The sequence below is a fragment of the Puma concolor genome, chromosome B2 (assembly GCF_028749965.1).
Source record: "Puma concolor isolate L17-30 chromosome B2, mPumCon1.1.hap2, whole genome shotgun sequence".
NCBI lineage: Eukaryota > Metazoa > Chordata > Mammalia > Carnivora > Felidae > Puma > Puma concolor.
The window spans coordinates 43,235,233-43,258,694 of record NC_141671.1 but is presented as its reverse complement, the minus strand read 5'-3'; the positions used below and the strand labels follow the sequence as shown (position 1 = coordinate 43,258,694).

The 23,462-nt window shown below is 39.7% G+C and overlaps 1 protein-coding gene across 2 annotated transcripts in view; it reads right to left on the bottom strand.

Annotated features, from left to right (window-relative positions):
- CDC5L (cell division cycle 5 like) overlaps positions 1-23,462 on the bottom strand; it is a 48,350-nt gene that overhangs the window by 18,039 nt on the left and 6,849 nt on the right. For both annotated transcript variants that reach the window (XR_015251253.1, XM_025925342.2), the window contains exons 6-11: positions 15,021-15,239; positions 13,497-13,641; positions 11,693-11,881; positions 7,033-7,181; positions 4,827-4,989; positions 2,155-2,319 (exon numbers count right to left, since the gene is read on the bottom strand). Coding sequence is in view for 1 of the 2 variants with exons in the window: in XM_025925342.2 (XP_025781127.2) it covers positions 2,155-2,319; positions 4,827-4,989; positions 7,033-7,181; positions 11,693-11,881; positions 13,497-13,641; positions 15,021-15,239 (1,030 nt within the window). In the remaining variant the exon portion in view is untranslated. The remainder of the gene's footprint in view (positions 1-2,154; positions 2,320-4,826; positions 4,990-7,032; positions 7,182-11,692; positions 11,882-13,496; positions 13,642-15,020; positions 15,240-23,462) is intronic.

Below are 23,462 nucleotides of genomic sequence, written 5' to 3'. Positions count from 1 at the left end.
ACACATGAAAAGATGCTCAACATCTCTCATCATCAGGGAAATACAAATCAAAACTACAATGAGATATCACTTCATACCTGTCAGAATGGCTAAAATCAAAAACACAAGAAAGAACAATTGGCGAGGATGTGAAGAAAAAGGAACGCTTGAGCACCGGTGGTGGGCGTGCAAACTGGTACAGTCACTGAGAAAAACAGTATGGAGGATCCTCAAAAAGTTAAAAATAGAACTACCCTACAATCCAGAATCACACTATGGGGCATTTGCCCAAAAAATACAAAAACACTAATTCAAAGGGACATGCACCTTTATGTTTAGAGCAACATGATTTACAAGAGCCAAACTACAGAAGCAGCCCAAATGTCAATGGATTGATGAATGGATAAAGAAGTTGTGGTGTGTATATGTGCGTGTATATATATACCTATAAAGATAATGAAGATGTAATACATACACACACACACACACACACACACACACACACACACACACACACATATATACATAACATGGAATACTACTCCACCATGAAAAGGAATGAAATCTTGCCATTTGCAACGACATGGACGGAGCTAGAGAGTGCAATGCTAAGTGAAATAGTCAGAGAAAGACAAATACCATAAAATTTCACTCATATGTAGAATGTAAGAAACAAAACAAACCAGCAAAAGAAAAAAAAAGAGACAAACCAAGAAACAGACTCTTAACTATAGAGAACTGATGGTTACCACAGAGGAGGTGGGTGGGAGGGATGGGTGAAATAGGTGATGGGATTAAAGAATGTACTAGTCGTGATGAGCACTGGGTGAGGTATGGAATTGTTGAAACACTATACTGTACACCTGAAACTAATATCACATTGTATATTAACTAAATTGGAATTAAAATAAAATTTAAAAATTTAAATAATCAATTGGAATCCTAAACTTAGAGGGGACTCTTATTTGTTCCTCCTGCAACACAGCCCTCACTTCCACCCCAAAAGCTACTGATTTTTAATTTAAAAAACTAGCCAATGTGTTGTTTCCTGATTCTTAAATCACAAATAATGTAAGTTAACATATTAGAATTTCAAGGCATTTCTGAGAGTAAATGTAGGGCAAAGTAACTAAGAAAACTAAACATAAAAAGTAATATCCTGGGGGCACGTGGGTGGTTCAGTGTGTTAAGTATCCAACTCTTGATTTCACTTCAGGTCATGATCTCATGGTTCATGAGTTCAAGCCCTGCACTGGGCTCTGTGCTCACAGTGCGGAGCTTGCTTTGAGGTTCTCTCTCCCCATGTCTCTCTCTCTGTCTCAAAATAAATTAACTTAAAAAATAAAGTATTATCCTGTACTACCAACTAAAAAGCACATTCAGGGGCGCCTGGGTGGCTCAGTCGGTTAAGCGTCCGACTTCAGCTCAGGTCATAATCTCATGGTCCGTGAGTTCAAGCCCCGCGTCGGGCTCTGTGCTGACAGCTCAGAGCCTGGAGCCTGCTTCGGATTCTGTGTCTCCCTCTCTCTCTGACCCCTCCCCTGTTCATGCTCTGTCTCTCTGTCTCAAAAATAAATAAACATTAAAAAAAATTAAAAAATAAATAAAAATAAAAAGCACATTCATGTTGACTTCTCTCTGAAATACGTTTACATTGATGCTATTCACACTCGAGTCCCACGAAATTCCATTTCTAAAATTATCCTAGGCGTGCCTGGGTAGCTCAGTCAATTAAGCACCAGACTCCTGATTTTGGCTCAGGTCACGATCTCACAGTTCACAAGACTGAATCCTAATTTGGGCTCTGTGCACTAAACATGCACTTGTTTTTAAGACTGATCAATAACACCTTTTCTTGGCTAGAGTGAAAAGCAATGTCTAAAAGAACATGTATGTGTATTTTAAAGAAGCATAATAAATTTGACAGGAGGTATTTAAATTATGTACATACACATATACATACACACATTTTAAGACTGCCTATCAAGATATTCTTGTATATTATTAATTACATGAGTACATATTATTAACTATGTTAAGCAATTTAGGGTAATTTCTTTTTTTAGATATTGAAAAAACTTTTAAATATGGACACATTTAATGACCATTCTTCATTCTTTCAGCCTACTGACACAGTCAGCGACTTCACACTTCTTTTCTAGCACAATTACCCACCTGCTTTCGTGCATCCACATCAGCAGCATCTTCAATGTAAGTATCATCTATTTCACGGTCTTCCAGCTCCTTCTCAGCATTTTCTGGCAGAACAATCTCAAAGTCATTCTTAGGGGCAGGGAGGCCCAACAATCCTAAACGGAGATGCTCACGAGATTCTCTTTCCTGTAGAAAAAAAATTGATCTTCTCAATTCATACATCTTAAGTATTCAACCTCCATTCTTAAGAGTTTCTAAAAAATAATTAGCCTAATTTTAATTCTAGAAAAATGACCCTAATTTCAGAGCTGAGACAAGTTTGTTTGATTTCTATCTCAGTTTCTTCTCTAAATTAAGACCAAAAACTCTGATTTGTGATCCGTAAAGTTACTCTCGGATATTCTAATAGAAGGTTTGGGAATTATCTCTGCAGGGCAGAAAAAAATCCTTTAGAATTTCCATTTAAGGAATACATTTCTGACCAGGAAATTTAATAGCAAATGAAAGAACAAATTCAGAAGTCAATTTGTTCTTGGACTAATAAAATCTAATCTGAAAAGATGCCTGAGTTTTTGTGTGTGTTTATTTTTAATAGAAATTACCAAATCATGGGGTGCCTGGTTGGCTCAGTCAATAGAGCATGTGATTCTCGATCTTGGGGTTTTGAGTTCAAACCCCACATTGAGGGTACAATTTACTTAAAAACAAATTAATTAAAAAAAGAAAAAGAAAGGAAGAAATGACTAGACCAAAGAATACAGTCCACACTTCCCAAAAGAAACTGCCTGGTACCCAAAGTTTTCCCCAGTACATCCTTGGCTTACCTTTTATTCCCCATAGCTCCATTACACGTATGGTAGGTGTGAGGCCCAACCAGATGACCTGCTATGTCCAAAATACACTCCATGCTTACTCGTTTTGTGGCCTCTATCTGAGACAGCCCCCACCTCTCCTTCTGAGCATACCTCAACGAAGGTTTTCCTAGTACCCACCATTATTTCCGTCTTTGGCCCCCCCAAGCATGTTGGTTTTACACAGAAAGCTTATTTTGTTCTTACGTTACAATTATTTGTGGACTTGGTTTAGCACTGTCAATCTCTCCAGAGTATAAACTTCCTTAAGACAAAGGACATCTTTACTCAACTTTAGATCCTCTGAAGTCTCCAAATCAGCGCTCTGCACACATTAAATTCATTTGTTTAGCTATTATGTAGCCATTCACAGTTGACATTACTTGATATCAAGCTGGGCATTAAAAAAATTCTAAACCAGGGGCGCCTGGGTGGCGCAGTCGGTTAAGCGTCCGACTTCAGCCAGGTCACGATCTCGCGGTCCGTGAGTTCGAGCCCCGCGTTGGGCTCTGGGCTGATGGCTCAGAGCCTGGAGCCTGTTTCCGATTCTGTGTCTCCCTCTCTCTCTGCCCCTCCCCCGTTCATGCTCTGTCTCTCTCTGTCCCAAAAATAAATAAAAAAAAACGTTGAAAAAAAAATTTAAAAAAAAAAAAATAAAAAATAAAAAAAAAAAAATTCTAAACTCGGGATGCCTGGGTGGCTCAGTCAGTTAAGCGTCCAACTTCAGCTCAGGTCATGATCTCATGGTTCGTGAGTTCAAGCCAGCGTCAGGCTCTGTGCAGACAGCTCAGAGCCTGGAGCTTACTTTGGATTCTGTGTCTCCCTCTCTCTCTACCCTCCCCAGCCTGCGCACTCTCTCTCTCTCTCTCTCAAAAATAAACAGTAAAAAAAACACTCTTTTTAATAAAAAATTCTAAACTAACCAAATCTATACACTAGGTTAGAATTAATTTGTAAACTAAAAACAGGTATCGCTGGAACTCATTAAAAAAAAAACAAAAAAACTCACAATGCTTTTCTGTGGCATCATATAAGACCCAAGAGTGACATAAGAAAAGCAATAACATGGGCAGAAACAAAACTGTGGCTTTTATGATTAGCTGTCTGTATCAGCTTGCAAAATATACAAAAGAAAACTTCACTAAGATAAGCAATAAACATCAACTTAATTTGGCTTTGAGATCTAGATAGTTCTTCTAAAAGTCTAGAGCAAACAAGAATCAAGGCTCAAAATCTAATTTATGAGGCATTCCAAACTCACAATTTGTTTTACAGAAGTTAAAGAAAAAAGAGTGCCATTCAAGAAAGTAAACTATTAATTAGTAAATGATAAAAAATAAAATCATATGACATACAAGGAGAACTACTATCAGCATAATCAGTATTCACAAACACATTAAAAATTAGTCAGCTTAGGGGCACCTGAGTGGCCCAGTCAGTTGAGCGTCCGACTTCAGCTCAGGTCATGATCTTATGGTTCATGGGTTCGAGCCCCACGTCAGGCTCTGTGCTGACAGCTCAGAGCCTGGAGCCTACTTTGGATTCAGTATCTCCCTCTCTCTCTGCCCCTCCCTTACTCACATGCTCCCTCTCTCTCTGTCAAAAATAAATAAATATTTTTTTTTTAATTAAAAAAAAAAAAAAGAGTAAGTAGGCTTAGGAGACCAAAAGGTTCTCCTTCTCAAGTTCTATAAATCATTTTCCTTTTCTGGAATCCATAGGTGTACAGTTATCTTAAAGTATATGTAATATGCACCAACAAGGGAAAATATTTTAATACAACGTCCATGAAATAGAACAGTTTAAAAAAAAAAAAGAATATTAAAGGGATTTGACACGTACCATCTGCTTCACATAAGAGGGATCACTGTAGTCTGCCATTCCATCCTCGGGATTAATGTTTAACTTGTCTCGAAGAGGAGTTCTACCCGGGGTGGAGTTAATAACTGGTTTGGGAGTTGTCCCACTGCGGGGAGTCAACCCTTCAGATCCATGAGAAGGAGTCCTAGAAAGACAGAAATTCCAATTAATAAAAGTGCCAATTTTATCTGGATTGTGCTTCCAAATATTTTTCACATAAATTATTTTACAAAGAAAGCATGAAAGAAACTAAGATTGCAGAATATCTGTCTTCCTACCTGGTTTTAAGTGAGATCTCTACGTTGGAGTACAAGTTTAGTTCAACTAGCTTAGTATTTACACACAGTATTTTTATTTTAATGACTTCAAGTAAAGTTATTACATTTGACATTTTCTTGCCTTGCTAAACTAGGCCCACCAAACATTATTTCAACCTTTTCTTGATGCATTGTGGGGTGGCTAAGAACATACCATGGGCAGAGGGCAGCCATAATGCTCAAAGACCCCTAGGAAACTGTTTATAAGTTCAAATAGTGTCTTCATCTTATCATTTGCCCCTCACCACCAGTAGCTGCTGGCTAGAACACCACTATCATAGGTATGCATTCACTTCAGCGGTTCCTCCTTTACGTTCTGTTTGGAAACTGAATACCATGTCTACATATGAACAGTTCTGAGTGAGGGCTGAGACTCTCTTAGCAATAAATAAAATCCACAGACTTTGCAACTGATATCTTAGTTGTTCAAAGCCTGTTTTTGGTTGGTTGGTTGGTTGGTTGGCTGGGTGCTTACTTCCTATACCTTAGCTCTGTTCCAGACAAGTGATCTGCCAGGCAGATGTTCCCAAAGGTGAGATGAGGTGTTATCAAAAGACAGGGTCCCTACCCCCAAGGAGCTTACAATCTAGTTGAGAGACAAGACATACACAGGGAAAGAAGGATTAGGCTCTCTTACAAGCCCTGCCAAAGTGTTAAGTTGTATATTAGGATTTGGCTGCCAATGCTTCTTGATCCTGCTGTCAGGCACAGTTGTAACAGTTTGAGACACTCCCATACTAAATAACCAGTACGAGGATATATCCTAACACTGAAAATTAAAAACGAACCTAAAAGATTTCCAAACTTAAAAGCTCAAATTTCATTTTAATATGACCTGCTTCCACAAGGTTTCTATCTAAAAAATTCCTCTTAAAAAATAGTAACTTAAAAAAAAATCATAAACAAAGACTGAACTCTGGACTCTAGTTAATGATAAGCACAAGAAAGTATTAGAAGTGAAACGGACTGAAACCTGCAACTTATTTTGAAAAGCACTAAATAATTAGATGGACTGACGGATGGATATGTGAAAAGCAAATACGGTAAAATGTTAACAACTGTAGAATCTAGATGGTGAAATATGGATGTTTGCTTTCCCATTCTTTTAACCTCTCTGAATGTTAGAAATTTTCAAAACAAAATGTTGGGATATGGGGCATCTGGGTGGCTTAATCGGTTAAGCATCTGACTCTTGTTTTCAGTTCAGGTCATGATCTCACAGTCATGAGATCAAGCCCCACAAAGGGCATGGAGCCTGCTTAAGATTCTCTCTCCCTCTCTCTCTCTGCCCCTCTCCTGCTTGCTATCTCTCTCTCTCTCTCTTTCTCAAAAAAAAAAAAAAATGTTGGGAGAAAAGCAATAGTAACACATACAGATAAAGGACTACAATTTTTATAAAATTCAACAAATGATCAAACGAACAATGGACTGATTTGTTCTTTTAAAGCAGATAAAATGGGGGTGCCTGGTGGTTCAGTTGGTTAAGCATCTGACTTCGGCTCAGGTCACAACCCTGCAGTTCATGAATTCGAGCCACATGTTGGGCTTTGTGCTGACAGCTCAGAGCTTGGAGCCTGTTTCAGATTCTTTTTTTTTTTAATTAAAAAAAATTTTTTTTAAGTCAATAAATCAGATAAAATGTATTCAGAAAAAAGGTGATAGCATCAGAAACTCTGAAAAAAGAAGACAGTTCCATACAGTAATAACCAACTCCTGGGTATTATTATGTTATTTACTACCATGAATGAGAAGAAATCAAAAAGCCATGTTAAATACTTATTTCCATTCTCTGTCAACATTACTAAAACAAACATGTTGTCTAAATCCTTGAAGTTTTTCTAAAACAATAAAGATGTATTCGTTTACAATACCTGAATGGGGTAGAAAGAACTGTGTTTGGAGTCTGTACAACCTGCCGCTGTGGAGTCACACCTGAGAAGTCGCTCTCATGCAAAGGGGTATTAAGTCCACCTTTCAATGGGGTGTCCACATTGGTCAGGGCCATGAGGTTCTGAGCTTCCTGATAAACAAGAAGGTAAAGAAGTGTGTTTTAACAGTTCAGCCAGAATAGCCGAATCCTCTCTTCTGGTCCTACTATATAAACCTCAAAGGAGACAGAATTCTTATACATTTTCTTAATGAACACCAACAGATAAAATGAACTCGCCATGACAGAATTCAATACTTCCATTCCTCTGTCAACCTAACACAGCAGATCAGAAGTTTTGGAATAAAGTTTTAAATATCAAAAAATGTTTTAAAATGAAAGTATCATGACTCAAAAGCTTCTATTACCTGTGCCAAATCTCTTTACAATCATAAAGAACTAAAAATGGAAATTTCCCAACGTGAACTTAGGCTAAATGTCAGAATACCCAGATTTTAGTCTGGCTTTATCACGAACTCTCTCCAGTGTTCATTAGCCCCTCTGACTCTCAGTTTCCTCTACTGGGAAGTTAAGGTACCTCTAACTGGCCAGTCCAATCCACTTCCTGAGAAAACTCATGAAGGCAAACTCCTTTCGGAAGTCTTGTCCTCTTTAGGCAGGCCTGCCAATGTTCTGAAGTCTTTAGTCCCTCTGCCACAACCCTGCAGCACTTACTACTATCACTGCACCCACAATCTCCTAATCCCCAACTCCGGGCCTGTGAAAGACTACATCTTCCAAGATAATGACAGCCATCTCTCTCATCTTATGTGCTCTTCTTAGAATCCAACCTTGATACTCCTCCCATCATGAAGTGGAAGTCTATGTCCCCTCCTTTTGAATCCAGGTGGCCTTGTGAATTACCTGTAACTAACAGAATGCAGGAAAAGTGACACAGCTTGACTTCCAAGGCAGGGTGAGCAAACATACAGCTTCCTACCACACTCTTTACAACACCCCTAATGGAGCCTTGAGACACCATGAGAGAAGTTTAACTGTCCTGAGGCCACAGGCTGAAAGAAAGCGCAAGCTTTGGAGAGGCCACATGCAGATGCATTCCCCATTCTCAGGTGAGGACCCAACCCACAGCCAGCATCAACCACCAGTCATGGAAAGAAGATGATTCAAGTCCCTATGTGTCAAGACACCCCCCAGTGCTGAGTCTTCTTAGCTGAGGCCCTTGACATCATGGAGCAGAGACAAGCCATTCTTCCTGTGCCCGGTCCGAATTCCTGACCAAGAGAGACCATTAGCATCAATGACATGTTTTAAGCCAGTAAGTTTTGGGGCAAAATGAAGATAACCAAGGGCACGTGGATGGCTCAGTTGGTTGAGTGTCCCTTGACTTCAGCTCAGGTCATGATCCTAGGATCATGGGATTGAGCCCCACATTAAGCTCTGTGCTGAGCATGGAGCCTGTTTAAGATTCTCCCTCTTTCTCTCCCTCTGCCACTCTCCCCCACCCACTTGTGCACACACTCTCTCTAAAAAAATAAATAAATAAAAATTTAAAAAATAAATGAAGATAACCAGAATAAGGCTTATTCCATTATCCATTACTCTGTTCTTAATTCATGGAAAGAACCTTGAATTTCATACTACCAAAGTCCTGTGTGTGTTCTTTTTGCTAGTCCAAATACAAAACACTTTCCCCAACTAGGCTCCTAAAAGTCTGGCCAGCTTTATACCTTTGGGCAGAAAATTGGAAGCTACTTTTCTCAAGAATCTGACTAACCCAAAAGATGTAGAATACTGACATGAAGAATTTGCCAAAGAAACCCAGCAGACAGTTCAGCCTACAGGGAAGCCTGGAGTTGAGGAGCCTTACCCACACCTAGAGAGCTTCTAGTCTACTTTTAACTGCCCTGCCCTTAACCCCTAGATACAGGCAGAGAGCCAAAGATCAAAAGATATTTGAGGAAACATCCAATATGAAAAAGAGAGAACAAAAGAAACTTAAATACCATACAGGGAAAAGAAAACATAAAAATAAAACAAAACCATCAATAGCTTCAGAGAAATAAGACAAAATATTCACTAAATGAAACATTTAAAAACTGAATACATTTTTTTAAAGAGCTCTTAGAAATTAAAAATGTGATTGTAGAAATTTAAAAACCAAAAAATGATAAAATTCACAGAAAATCTCCTAGCAAGAAGTCAAAAGGTCAATTAAAACAGAAAACCAGAGAGGAATAAATAAGAAAATTCTTATTTTATTTCATAAGAGAAACAGACCAATGAAAGGGAGGAAACAAAATTTTCAAAATAACATCCTAGAACTGAAGGCCAGGAATCTCCAGAATGAAAAGATCACTAAGTTCCTAGCGAGTGATTGAAAACAGACCCACACCAAGAACTATGCATGTGAAAAAGAGATCATATTAGCTTCTAGAGAAAGGAAAAAACGGATTTGCTAAATGGCAGAGATCTCAATAGCTATAATAGAAGCCAGAAGACACTGGAGCACTGCCTTCAAAACTGTAAACAAAAACCATTTCAATCTGGGAGCACCTGGCTGGCTCAGCCAGTGGAGCATGCAACTCTTAATCTCAGGGTCATGAGTTCAAGCTCCACGTTGGGTGTAGAGTTTAAAAGACAAAAAAAAAAAAAAAAAAAAAGATTTCAATCTGGAATTCTATACCCAGTTATACTATAGATAGACCAATAATTCACAGCTATGCAAGGTCTTAAAAATTCTATCTGCCATGAACCCTTCCTCAGAAAGTTATTGAAGGAACTTCCATAGCTTCAGTAACCTTTCACTAACAGACATAAACCAAAAAAACCAAAGACATGGGAGCCAGGAAAGAGGTGATCCAAGAGACTTTCTAGGGTGCCAGTAACAGGAAATCAAGAGAACAAGCTGTAAACAAGATCTAATCGTCCAGGGGTATTTGGGTGGCTCAGCTAGTTAAGCACCGACTTCAGCTCAGGTCATTATCTCATGGTTTGTGGGTTTAAGCCCCAAGTCAGGCTTTGTGCTGACAGCTGGGAGCCTGAAACCTGCTGTGAATTCTGTGTCCTCCTCTCTCTCTGTTCCTCCCCCATTCATTCTCTGTCTCTGTCTCTCTCAAAAAAAAACATAGGGGCACCTGAGTGGCTCTGCTGGTTAAGCGTCCAACTCTTGGTTTCAGCTTAGGTCATCATCTCATAGTCTGTGAGTTCGAGCCCTGCATCAGGCTCTGCGCTGATAGCACAGAGCCTGCCTAGGATTCTTTCTCTCCCTCTCTCTCTGCCCCTCCTCTGCTGTGTCTCTCAAAATAAATAAACTTAAAAAAATAAATAAATAAGTGGGGCGCCTGGGTGGCTCAATTGGTTGAGTGTCCAACTTCGGCTCAGGTCATGATCTCACGGTCCGTGGGTTCGAGCCCCGCGTGGGGCTCCGTGCCAATAGCTCAGAGCCTGGAGCCTGCTTTGGATTCTGGGTCTCCCCCTCTCTCTACCCCTCCTCCGCTCACGCTCTGTCTCAAAAATAAACATTAAAAAAAATTTTTTTTAAATAAAAAATAAGTAAAAATAAAAATTAAAACATTAAAATAAAAAAGATAAAATAAAAGAGTAATCGTCCAGAATAGAACACTCAGAAATTCTGAGAAAGACTTTTTCAAGAAGCTGAGAATATCTAAAATTTGATCAGATTACAAGAGATTTGCACAGTGTCAATCTAGAGTTGAATTTGTGCTAAGTCATCAAAAAATTTAGCATCTGAACAAGTATTAACTAAAAAAAAAAACATAATCATAAGTAATCATAAGGCACTTTGTGGGCTCAGCAATGAATATAGCTTGCACAGTCATAAAGTAAACCATGAATACAGAGCTAATCAAAATTATGATATAACCATAATGGAAAATGAGGGAATAGAAAGAGTGTGCGTGCATGATAGAGCAAAAGGGTGGGAGAGCCAAATGTTCAAATCCCCAGGTGGAGAAGTGGCTAAAACTGAAAATAAAATCAACAAGTAACAAGTGTCCAAGCAAGAAGATGGTAAAAACAGAGTTGTAATTGGTGCCTCTAGAGAGCAAGCAATGAGGAACACAACTATTTTTCTTACTAAGTTTTAATAGGAACCATGTGACTCCCAATAAAGACCTTAAAATTGTACTTCTGACTATTAGAGAAGAGGAAATGAGACGTAAGGATGTTCAATAGTGTTTTGTTAGGTGTGGCTATTCTCTGGCATACAAACCCCCTACAGAGCTGTATACCCCATGTGTTTAGGAGAGGGAAACTACTGATGGCACCCTGTGCCAAGCTAAGCACAGAAATGCAAGGAAATTTTAAAAGTTACTGACTACATACATCTGACTTCTTTCTAGGACTGCTAGGCAATGTGAAATTTTAAAATGCTTTGCTTTACTAATAGGTACTAAAGATTTCGAAGGGCTAGCTTCAAAACAACAAAACAAAACAAACAAACCTATGAATAAATGTGGAAATGAAATCACCTCATTATTGAATCTGCTAATTTAGGTTCCTAATAACAAAATCTCTAGGACCTAGTTTACCCCTTTTAAAAGAAACAAACCAAATCACTTACTATGCTCCTTCACTTTCAAGGACAAGAAGTGAAAGCCTCACTCTACTATCCGACAGCTTACCTGCAGAATTCTGTCCTGGGAAGCCGGTGTACGAGGTGTTCTAAGAGCGATGCTGTTGTTGGTGACATTGTACTCAGACAAAAGCGTACTGGAGGCAGAGTTTGTTATGCCAGATTCCTCAGCGGTCTGACGTGCGATTTCACTTGCTTGGCCTACTTTTACAACCTCCTGGAGTTCTGCATCTGAAATCTGAAAATCATCATACAGCAACATTTTAACCAAAGAACAATACAGCCTAAAACTTCCATATTCCAGAAAGACGAATCACTGAAGCTGTGTGATGAGTACACAGGGGTTTGCTGTACTACTTTCTTCACTATTGTGGGTTTGAAAAATTCTACAAAAAAGTTTTTAAGTCTTCCCCATATAATGTGGGGATAAATTCCATATATGATATACTATCAAGCGGCAAAGTCTTGTATTTCTATAATGAAATGCTTTCAAACCAACTACCACATCAATAAACCAAGAACATAAAATAATCACGTTTGTATACAACCATCAAAGGAGGGGGGCCTAAAAACCAATTAAAACATCAAAGTCCACTGAGCCATAAGATCCCTGAGAAAATCAAAAAGCATTATCTTAGTAATTTTACAAAAATAAGTATCCTAGGGGCATCTGGGTGGCTCAGTCGGTTAAGTGTCTGACTTCAGCTCCAGGTCATGATCTCACAATTTGTGGGTTCAAGCCCCAGGTCAGGCTCTGTACTGACAGCTCAGTCAGCTGTTCTCGCTCTCAAAAACAAATAAACATAAAAAAATAATAAATTTTTAAAAAGTAAGTATCCCAAAGAGAACTAAGAAAAAAAAATTACAGGCAAATCTCAATTTAAGAAATATCACTACTTTAGGGTGCCTGGGTGGCTCAGTTAAGCAATCGACTCTTGATTTCGGCTCAGGTCATGATCTCACAGTTCGTGGGTTTGAGCCCCGTGCTGGGCTGCACACTGCGGAGCCTGCTTGAGATTCTCTCCCTCTCTGCCCCTTCCCCATTCAGGCACATGAGCACTTTCTCTCTCTCTCTCTCTCTCTCTCTATCAAAAGAAATAAACCTTAAAAAAAAAAAAAAAAAAAAAAAAAGGGAATATCAGTACTTGGATGGCAGCATCTGACAAAATTATGTCATGTTTATGCCCAAGAATTTTGTGTTGACGTAAGTGCATCATTTGGATAAAGAAAGAAGCTCTTCTGGCCTCCTAAGTCCATCCTTCTGCTCCATTAAACCAAACAGTCCAATTCTACAGAGCTGTACTATTCAAAATAAACCAAGAACTTTTTCAAAATTCCCATGGTTCTGACCAACTATAAGTAAGTCAAAGGAAGAGAAGGCTCTTCCTTGATAAGCTGAATGATAAGCTGAACGAGGGTATGTTTCTCTCTTCACATCTCCCACATTAATTTTCACAGCTGTTGTCTCAAAAAGAGAAGTATGACACAACAAAACATTCTCTATAAGAAAGCAGCCTGAAGTCCACACAGCCAAATACCACCTGTATCCTAATCGGCTACAATAAGAGGCCGGGAGCCCTAACCTGCTCACAAATTGCTAAAAGCTGACAATTACTTACTAAACCATCACGGGGCAATTTAAGGCCAGATATAATGATTTATACAGAGAAGTTGTTACTTATCATAGTAAATCACAAGGACTTATCCTTATGTGGCTCACCTATTACACTGTAAATTTCTTAAGGGCACCCAACAGCTAGCAAAAGCCTGGCATGTAGACCCTTCAAACATGTGCTAAATAAATTATAAGCATATGAGTTCACACAATAAAAAAACTGTCATTATTAGATTACCTGAGGGGCAGGGAGTACTAGTTTGCTTCTTTTTTTAGTAAATTCAGAAACACCACTAGTCTGAAGAATAGCTGATGGTAAATCAGATTCTTTTTTCCTTTTTAAATGCTGCTTGTCTTTTTTTCTGTCTCTTCCTTCTTTTTCCCTACCATGAATCAAAGCAGAGAGAGATTTTTAAAAGTTACACATAGACAATAACAGTAAAAGCCATATAAATACTCATACACTTCGAACAAAATAATCCCATTCCTAAAAAAATTACTGATAAAAAGACAAAATCCAAATACATTAAGCTGTGCCCTACACCATTACTCACCCACTATACTCAAGAGGAATGCAGGCTGAGAATAGCGATAGAATTAATAAGAAGATATAGTACTAAGTAACTTACATATTAAATATTAAGCCTACATAAAGACTATGATTATAAACAAAATTTTATATATAATTTCAACAAGAAACTTAAACTACTCCTGTATCATGATTACATTCTTACAAAAGTATATGCGTGCACTTAGGAAAATGATGGAGACAAGCATACAAAAAAACGGAAAACGGTAATACAAAGGGGATGGGATTAAAACACTGAATTTTTAAATTTCCCTTTAAAACTGTTCTTCAATTGTTCATTATGATTCTTTTAATTCACTTGTTTTTTTAAAGGATATTTCAGTCCTGACAAATGGTTAGTCTAACGCCAGGCTCAAGGCCACCTCTGAAAGCTCCAAGAATGCCTCCTCCCAGTCTGGGTATCAGCCTCTCCCCCATCCAGCCTGTTCCTTCCAGATGAGCCGCTCCCACTTCCACCTCTTTATTCAAACAGCCTACCTCATACAAGGTCTTAATTTGAGAAACAAATACAATGGAGTACATCCGAGAAAATCCTGTTTCATGGTGCCCGACACCTGTCATTTAGTCCCAATTCATGTCAACTGAGTGGAAAATCAGTAGGGGAGTAGAAAACTAAACTTCTCTGACAACCATAAAAAGTTCTCCCCACAAAATTCAGATGGAAGAAATAGAAAAAACTCTAAAAATCCCTAGAAATAGGCAAAATCCTCTGCACCTTTAGACAAACATTTTATAAATACACTTACATATCCCCATAAAAAGACTTAGGTATGCATCGGTAACTTTAATTTCATTCAAAGAAAACAAGATAAAATTTTCACTAGAATAGACAAAAAACCAGACCAGATTTTGACAGATTCCTCAGTCCCTTAGTAAAATAACTAACTTGTTCACAAATGCACATCAACGTTAAGACTGTGACTCAGTGAGTAAAGACTACACTAAGAGCCAAGTGCTGACGTGTCAGGAGATGCAAACAGCCTTCTATGCCAAAGACACGACCACAAGGGTCACTGGTTTTCTCAGAAACGTGAATCCAGTAAATAAATAAAAACATTATGTAGGTCACATTGTCCTAAATAATAAAAATCTGGCTCTGACAAGGATAGCGCATGGCCCTCCATAAAATTCCTACTATACTTTTCCATTTTCAAAATCAGAAAGGCAACTTACGATCTTAGTTCCCCATCAAGATCTTGTTGTCTTAATTTTCTGAAATCTGCATCAAGAGCCTGGTAGTTTTCCTCAGAAGTATCATAGAAACCAAGAGCAGGCTTTTTTTCAAATGGGATTTCAGCATTATAATCAACTCCTCTCTTCTTTTTTCTCTTCTTCTGAATTTCTATGCCAGCTGCTCTAAGTTCTCTTCTCTTCTGGAGGGCTGCAAGACGCCTAAAGAAAAACAACACAAGATCACCCTGAAAATCACATACCATGGGGAAGGGACAGATCATCTAATAGAGTTAAGAAAACTACTTGGATATTTGGGGAAGAAATATTTATTTAAATTTTTTCTTAATGTTTTTATTTATTTTTGAGACAGAGAGAGACAGAGCATGAGCGGGGAGGGGCAGACAGAGAGGGAGACACAGAATCTGAAGCAGGCTCCAGGCTCTGAGCTGTCAGCACAGAGCCCAACGCGGGGCTCAAACTCACGGACTGTGAGATCATGACCTGAGCTGACATCGGACGCTTAACCGACTGAGCCACCCAGGCACCTCAAGAAATATTTATTTAAATCCTCACCTCACAACCATTCACCAAAATAAATTCCCCTTTTGATTTAAAGATACGCACACACAAGCAAAAAGAAAAACCAGAAAGAACTATATAAGTAAGTATGCATCTTATCTGTGGTTGGGAATTACTCACTTAATATAAATTAAATAAAAGGCAAAGGTAAATACCCAACAGCTTTGAGTTTTCAATTTTGTATCTCTATAGAATTATTTTTTTTAATCATAAAACAAAAGTTAAACAACAGGAAAAAACATTTGTAATTTATATTGGGAACAGTTAGATATAAACAATCTATTCAGGTTTTTTTGTTTAATATATTCCAAGGGGGGGTGGGGGAGGAAACAGAAGAAAACAAATAGTTCTCTAAGGAAAAATATGCAAATAGCCAAAATGATAAAAGGTATACTTAGCTAATAATCACAAATTAAATCAAGTACCATTTCTGCATATCTAATTAATAGTGTTCAGTTTTTTGTTTCAATGGCAAGTACACAAAAAGTGGACAGTCACCCTCAGTGGTAATGGAAAACAAATGGGTGTAGTTTCCCCAAAGAGAATTTGGAAATACACATTAAAACCCTGAAGTTTTGGGGCGCCTGGGTGGCGCAGTCGGTTAAGCGTCCGACTTCAGCCAGGTCACGATCTCGCGGTCCGTGAGTTCGAGCCCCGCGTCGGGCTCTGGGCTGATGGCTCAGAGCCTGGAGCCTGTTTCCGATTCTGTGTCTCCCTCTCTCTCTCTGCCCCTCGCCCATTCATGCTCTGTCTCTCTCTGTCCCAAAAAAATAAATAAACGTTGAAAAAAAAAATTTTTAAAAAAAACCCTGAAGTTTCTCACATTTTTTAACCCAATAATTTCATTCCTCAGCCTTTAGCCTAAAGAAATAAGTAACATAAACAAGGCCTTGGCTGCAAGACTTCAAGCAGCATTCATAAATAAGCTAATAACTGGACACAATCTAGACATCCAACAAGAAATTAAGAAAACGTATAGCATAGTTATAAGCTAGAATATTAGACAGCCATCTATATAACGTTTAAAAAACCTGTAATTTGCCAGGGAAAGATGCTCAAGACATACTGGTGTGTAAAACACGTTACAAAGTTTACATGCCATAGAGCAACATGTAAAAATTACATGCATATATGGGGCGCCTGGGTGGCGCAGTCGGTTAAGCGTCCGACTTTAGCCAGGTCACGATCTCGCGGTCCGTGAGTTCGAGCCCCGCGTCGGGCTCTGGGCGGATGGCTCAGAGCCTGGAGCCTGTTTCCGATTCTGTGTCTCCCTCTCTCTCTGCCCCTCCCCCGTTCATGCTCCGTCTCTCTCTGTCCCAAAAATAAATAAAAAACGTTGAAAAAAAAAATTTTTTTAAAAAAATTACATGCATATATCTATCAGTGAATATACGCTTGTAAGATGTGAAGGATGTCCAACAAAATATGAACAATAATCACTGGAGGTTAGAATTTCATTTAATCTTTACTTTTTTGTATTTTCCCATGATGCTATAATTCTAATGATATAATGACGAGAAAAGTTATTTATAATATTAAAAGGGGAAATCAGCATATAAGAACACTTTCCAGCATGAGGCTCTGCAGACCTACACCCCCAGTTAAACTGACAAAAATTAGAAAAAAAAAAAAAAAAAAAGTTTAAGTATCTGGAAAGGATCCAAAGGAGATATAGCACATGATGAAACATTTATTCAAGAAAACCTGAGGGGTCCCTGGGTGGCTCAGTCAATTAAATATCCGACTTTGGCTCAGGTCATTATCTCACAGTTCAGGAGTTTGAGCACCACGTCGGGCTCTCTGTTGTCAGTGCAAAGCCCACTTCAGATCCTCTGTCCCCCTCTCTCTGGCCCTCCCCTGCTTGCGCTTTTCTCTCTCTCAAAAATAGACATTTAAAAATTTTTTCTTTTAAAAATTTTTAATGTTTATTTATTTTTGAGACAGAGGGAGACAGAGCACAAGTCGGGGAGGGGCAGAGAGAGAGGGAGACACAATCTGAAACAGGCTCCAGGCTCTGAGCTGTCAGCACAGAGCCCAATGCAGGGCTCGTACCCACAACTGTGAGATCATGACCTGAGCCGAAGTCGGACGCTCAACCAACTGAGCCACTCAGGCGTCCCTTATTTTTTTTCTTAATGTTTACTTTATTTTTGAGAGAGAGCATGAGTGAGGAGGAGCAGAGAGAGAAACACACACACAGAATCTGAAGCAGGCTCCAGGTTCTGAGCTGTCAGCACAGAGCCCTACTGGGGGCTCAAACTCACAAACCAAGATCATGACCTGAGCCCAAGTCAGATTCTTAACCAACTGAGCCACCCAGGTGCCCCCCAAAAAATATTTTAATTAAAAAAAAAAAAAAAAGAGAAAGAAAGAAAATTTGAAAGACAAGGCACCTGGGTGGCTCATCAGTTAAGCATCCAACTTTTGATTCTGGCTCACGTCATGATCTCAGTTTGTGAGATCAAGCCCCGTGTCAGGCTCCGAGCTGCCAGGTCAGAGCCTGCTTGCGATTTTCCTCTCTCCCTATCCAACCCCTCAAAATAAATAAATAAACTTAAAAAAAAAAAAAAAGGGAAAAAAGAAAATCTGAAAGAGGGCTTCAACTACCCCCATTGTGGTATCAGTCTGTACTTTTTAAATTTTTATTTATTTTTTTAATTTACATCCAAGTTAGCATATAGTGCAACAATGATTTCAGGAGTAGATTCCTTAATGCCCCTTACCCATTTAGCCCACCCTCCTCCCACAACCCCACAGTCTGTACTTTCTAATTAAGTTCTTCTTTCCAGCTTACCCCCTCAAGCAATAAGGACGGCCCCAAGCCAGTAAGACCCTGCAGGTAATGAACTCCAAGACCTTGAGTGCCAGACTTTTCCTGCCCACCTGCAAATACCCACTGACCTTTGTCCCACTTTCCTTACATAAACCAGGAAGTATTTCTGGCACTTTGGAGACAGTCTTTGAAACACCAGTCCAAGTCTTCCCGGCGTTGGCCTCACTGAAATAAATTTCTGTCTTGTTCCACCACCACTCGTCCCTCCGCCTTTGCATTTTGTCAATGGGGAGTGGCCAAATCTGGTGTGTCTGGGACCCCCCAGAGCCAGGTACTCTTGCACCCCGGCACCCCAGCTACAAATCTAGTAAAATTCATTAAAGAAAAGTGAAAGTCTATAGTATCTGAATTAAGACCCACTTCCTCATCTCCTACCCCTGTCAGCACTGGGAGATATAAACTCTACTCCACACTGGTGCAGCCAAAACCACAGGGTTCTCTCTCCCCTCCAGTTCCCAACAGGAAGGCTTTCATTACAAGAGGGGCACAACATCAGCAATTCTCATCCTGCCTCCAGATACCTGTTGCAGAGGTTAAATTCCAACAAGAGTGGCCCAGAACCAGGGCCACTTCTTTCTTGTGCCCAGACAGAGGCTCTATCTTGGACACAATGCTGCTAAGAATGCTGGGGCTCCAGGAGTCCTTGCCCTAGCTTGCGGGATGAGGCTTCCACACTAGGAGAAGCAAGCGGAGGAGACCTAGGGCTGCTGCCCACACGGAGCACTCAGCTCCTGAAATGGAAATGTCATTCAGAGAGACAAACACACCACAGCCCAAGGGTAGAAGAGAGAATGCCAAATCTCCCCGCAAAAAAATTGACTTCGTTTGCAACAGAGTATGGAGAAAACGTTCAAGCCTAAAAGCACTCTCAAAAACAGTGGAACCTGTGGTAAGAGGTAACTGGGAAGAAACTGGTCGATTCACTGAAGAAAGAGACTAAACTGTTGGCCCACTAGTTTGCCATAAAAAAATGGGAGGAGACTTCCTGGGGTCAGAGCAAATACCAAGCACTGATGTGAGAAACTATGCCTGCAACTGGGTGTTGTAAGTGACAAATGAATCACTGAATTTTACTCCTGAAACCAATATTGCACTGTATGTTAACTAAAATTTAAATTTAAAAAAGGAGGAGGAGGAGGGAGGAGGAGGGAGGAGGAGGAGGAGGAGGGAGAAGGGGGAGGGAGAAGGAGGAGGGAGGAGGAGGGGGGTGGAGGGAGGAGGGGGGTGGAGGGAGGAGGAGGGTGGAGGGAGGAGGAGGAGGGAGGAGGAGGGTGGAGGGAGGAGGAGGAGGGTGGAGGGAGGAGGAGGAGGGAGGAGGAGGGGGAGGAGGAGGGAGGAGGAGGAGGGAGGGGGAGGAGGAGGAGGAGGGAGGAGGAGGAGGAGGAGGAGAAACAACCATCCTTTCAAAGGAGCCCAAATTTAATTGGATAGGTTTGTGGAACACTTTATGTCCCAAGACATTGTTGAAAACAATACACCAATCAGCTGGCAATTAGTAGAGCTTAAAATGTGGGTGTAGCTAGGGAAAAAGATGCCAAAAAGTGTGGTCAAAACCACACCATCCCAGGTGACTGTGGGCATACCCAAGACTGCACCCCGCATGAGGTGCAACATCAGAGGCTTTGCATTCTGAGGGGGCTGCTAGGGGAGAAGAGACTTCACTAACATAACCCACACACAAGCAAATAACAATAAAAAGTCTGGATGGAGAGAACATAGCACCCAGAATTGCTACAATGTATGATCTAAAGTGTCCAGTTCCCAACAAAAAAAATTTGAGACCTGTGAAGAAACAGGAAAGCAAGACCCATACAGCAGAAAAAAAGCTGGCAACAGAAACTGCCAGTGAGAGCAACTAGATGTCAGATGTAGCAGACAAACTTCAATGGACCCATTATAAATATTTCCAAAAAACAAAAAGAAACCATGATTAAAGCAGCAAAGTATGATGAAAATATTGCATCAAATAGAGAAAATCACTTAAAGATAGAAATAACTTAAAAGAACCTAGAGAGAGATGGTAAAGATTAGGCAATCCAGGGAAAAAAAAAAGTAAGAACAGAGCCTCACAGAAATGCAGGGCATCATTAGGTGCACCAAAAGGAGAGAGAAAAAGAGTAAAATATTCAAAGAAATAATGGCTGAAAATTCTCCCAAATTTACCGAACCTACACATCCAGAATGCTCAACGAACTACAAGTCAGATAAAGAAATCTGCATGCAGGGGGTGCCTGGGTGGCTCAGTCGGTTAAGTGTCCGACTTCAGCCCAGGTCGTGATCTTGTGGTCCGTGAGTTCGAGCCCCGCGTCAGGCTCTGTGCTGACAGCTCAGAGCCTGGAGCCTGTTTCAGATTCTGTGTCTCCCTCTCTCTGACCCTCCCCCGTTCATGCCCTGTCTCGCTCTGTCTCAAAAATAAATAAACGTTAAAAAAAAAAAAAAAAAAAAAGAAATCTGCACACAGAAACATCATGCTAAAAATGTTCAAAGCCAAGGGAACTCCAGTAAGGTTAACAGCTAACATCTCATCAAAACAACATGTAACAATATCCCATTTTATACAAATATTACTGTGTGTATATGTACACATAAATGTACCTCTGTATTGAAAGGCTTGCAAAGACACACATTTCAAAAATAAAGTTATTTCATTCTTTTTTTTTTTTTTTAATGTTTATTTATTTGGAGAGAAAGAGAGCTGGGGAGGGACAGAGAGAAAGGAGAGAGAGAAGAATCCCAAGCAGCCTCTGTGCTGTTAGCACAGAACCAGACATGGGGCTCAATCCCATTAACCATGAGATCATGATCTGAGCCAAAACCAGGAGTCAGACACTTAACCGACTGAGCCACCCAGGCGCACCAATAATTTCATTCTTTAAATAAAGGAAATAAAGACTTCAAATGACATCAGAAATGCTTTCACTAAGTGAATATAACCAAGCTAATAGCATCATATCAACCTCAAAAAGAAAATAGTGCAATACCGGAGGAAAAACGTATTACATTTATAATCAATAAAAAGCTTTAATGGGAATGCAAGCTGGTGCAGCCACTCTGGAAAACAGTATGGAGGTTCCTCAAAAAACTAAAACCCACAACCCAGCAATTGCACTACTAGGTATTTATCCAAGGGATACAGGTGTGCTGTTTCGAAGGGACACATGCACCTCAATGTTTATAGCAGCACTACTGACAATAGCCAAAGTATGGAAAGAGCCCAAATCTCCATCGACAAATGAATGCATAAAGAAAATACAGTATATGTATACAATGGAGTTTTACTCAGCAATCAAAAAGAATGAAATCTTGCCATTTGCAACTACATGGATGGAACTGGAGGGTATGATGCTAAGTGAAATTAGTCAGTCAGAGAAAGACAAATATCATATGACTTCACTCATATGAGGACTTTAAGAGACAAAACAGATGAACATAAGGGAAGGGAAACAAAAATAATACAAAAACAGGGAGGGGAACAAAACAGAAGAGACTCATAAATATGGAGAACAAACTGAGGTTTACGGGAGGGGTGGTGGGAAGGGGGATGGGCTACATGGGTCAGGGGCACTAAGGAATCTACTCCTGAAATCATTGTTGCACTAGATGCTAACTGATTTGGATGTAAATTTTAAAAAATTAAAAATAAAATTAAAATTAAAAAAAAAAAAAGCTTTAAAACACATCTGTAATTTAGCATTAAAGAAATAGTCCTGCAATGTATTTTACATACAGACCAATCTGGTCTATTACAAGACATATGTACAAGTTAAGACACACAGATTCTATAAGAAAATCTACAAGATAGACCAGAGAAAATTTAAATCTGTAAAACAGTATTTAAAGCAAGCAATACCACTTATACTTAGAGAAGCATCCTTAGCCATCCATGGTTAAAAGGCTCAAAATTATTTGGTCTCCAAACAACAATGGACGAAAATGGAAAAGTGAATTTTTTTCAACCCTACTCACATTATTTAACCCTAAATAGTGTACAAAGTACAAAAATGACTGAAACTGGGCAGAAAATTGAGTATCTCCTCTTCGTTTCTGTTTATTGTTCCAGGCCATTCATACTTCCATTAAGTAACTATTCTGGACTAGTGGCTGGCCAGCTTAGCTATGCCAAGAAGCATCCTCAGGTATGAAAGAATCCTCCACCCCAAGACCTGGCACTTCAAAGTCACTACTGGGAAAACCATCAACATAATGCTAGTCATCAGGTCAGGAAGGACTTCCTAGTGTGGGGACCAAAAACGGCAGCTGTGTAGGCTAGGAAGGTCACCCCAGTACCCAAATTCCAAAAGCTAATAAGCTCTTAGACACTTCAGATTTTCCCTTTAACCATTTCATGGTTTCTGGGCCATAGGAAATGAGCTCAATCATAGATCTAACCAAAAGGAAAAAGGAAGGGGAAAGTGGAGAAAACCTCGAGCAGACGGCAATGATACCACTCACTTTTTAAACAAAAATTTCTAGAAGGGCCTAAAATTTGGTTCAAGGCTCATTAACTCCCTCTACATTCAGCCAAGTTTCTTATTTTACAGCCAATACCTGCACAATACTAATCAAGGAGAGTAAGTAACAGTCACATAGCCTTGTATGTCCTCTAGCCATATGACTCCAAGATGCCTACAACAAATGAAGCTCTCCTATGTTAACAGAACAAATCCAACATAATCAAGCGATCACCTGGGCGTCACTTCTGCCAACATATTTTACTTCTTACAACATCTCTTTAAAGACGTATTTTAGGGGTGCCTGGGTGGCGCAGTCGGTTAAGCGTCCGACTTCAGCCAGGTCACGATCTCGCGGTCCGGGAGTTCAAGCCCCGCATCAGGCTCTGGGCTGATGGGTCAGAGCCTGGAGCCTGTTTCCGATTCTGTGTCTCCCTCTCTCTCTGCCCCTCCCCCGTTCATGCTCTGTCTCTCTCTGTCCCAAAAATAAATAAACGTTGAAAAAAAAAAAAAAATTAAAAAAAAAAAAAAAAAGACGTATTTTTTTTTCTGTATCTATTCTGTGATGGTTAGGGAGAA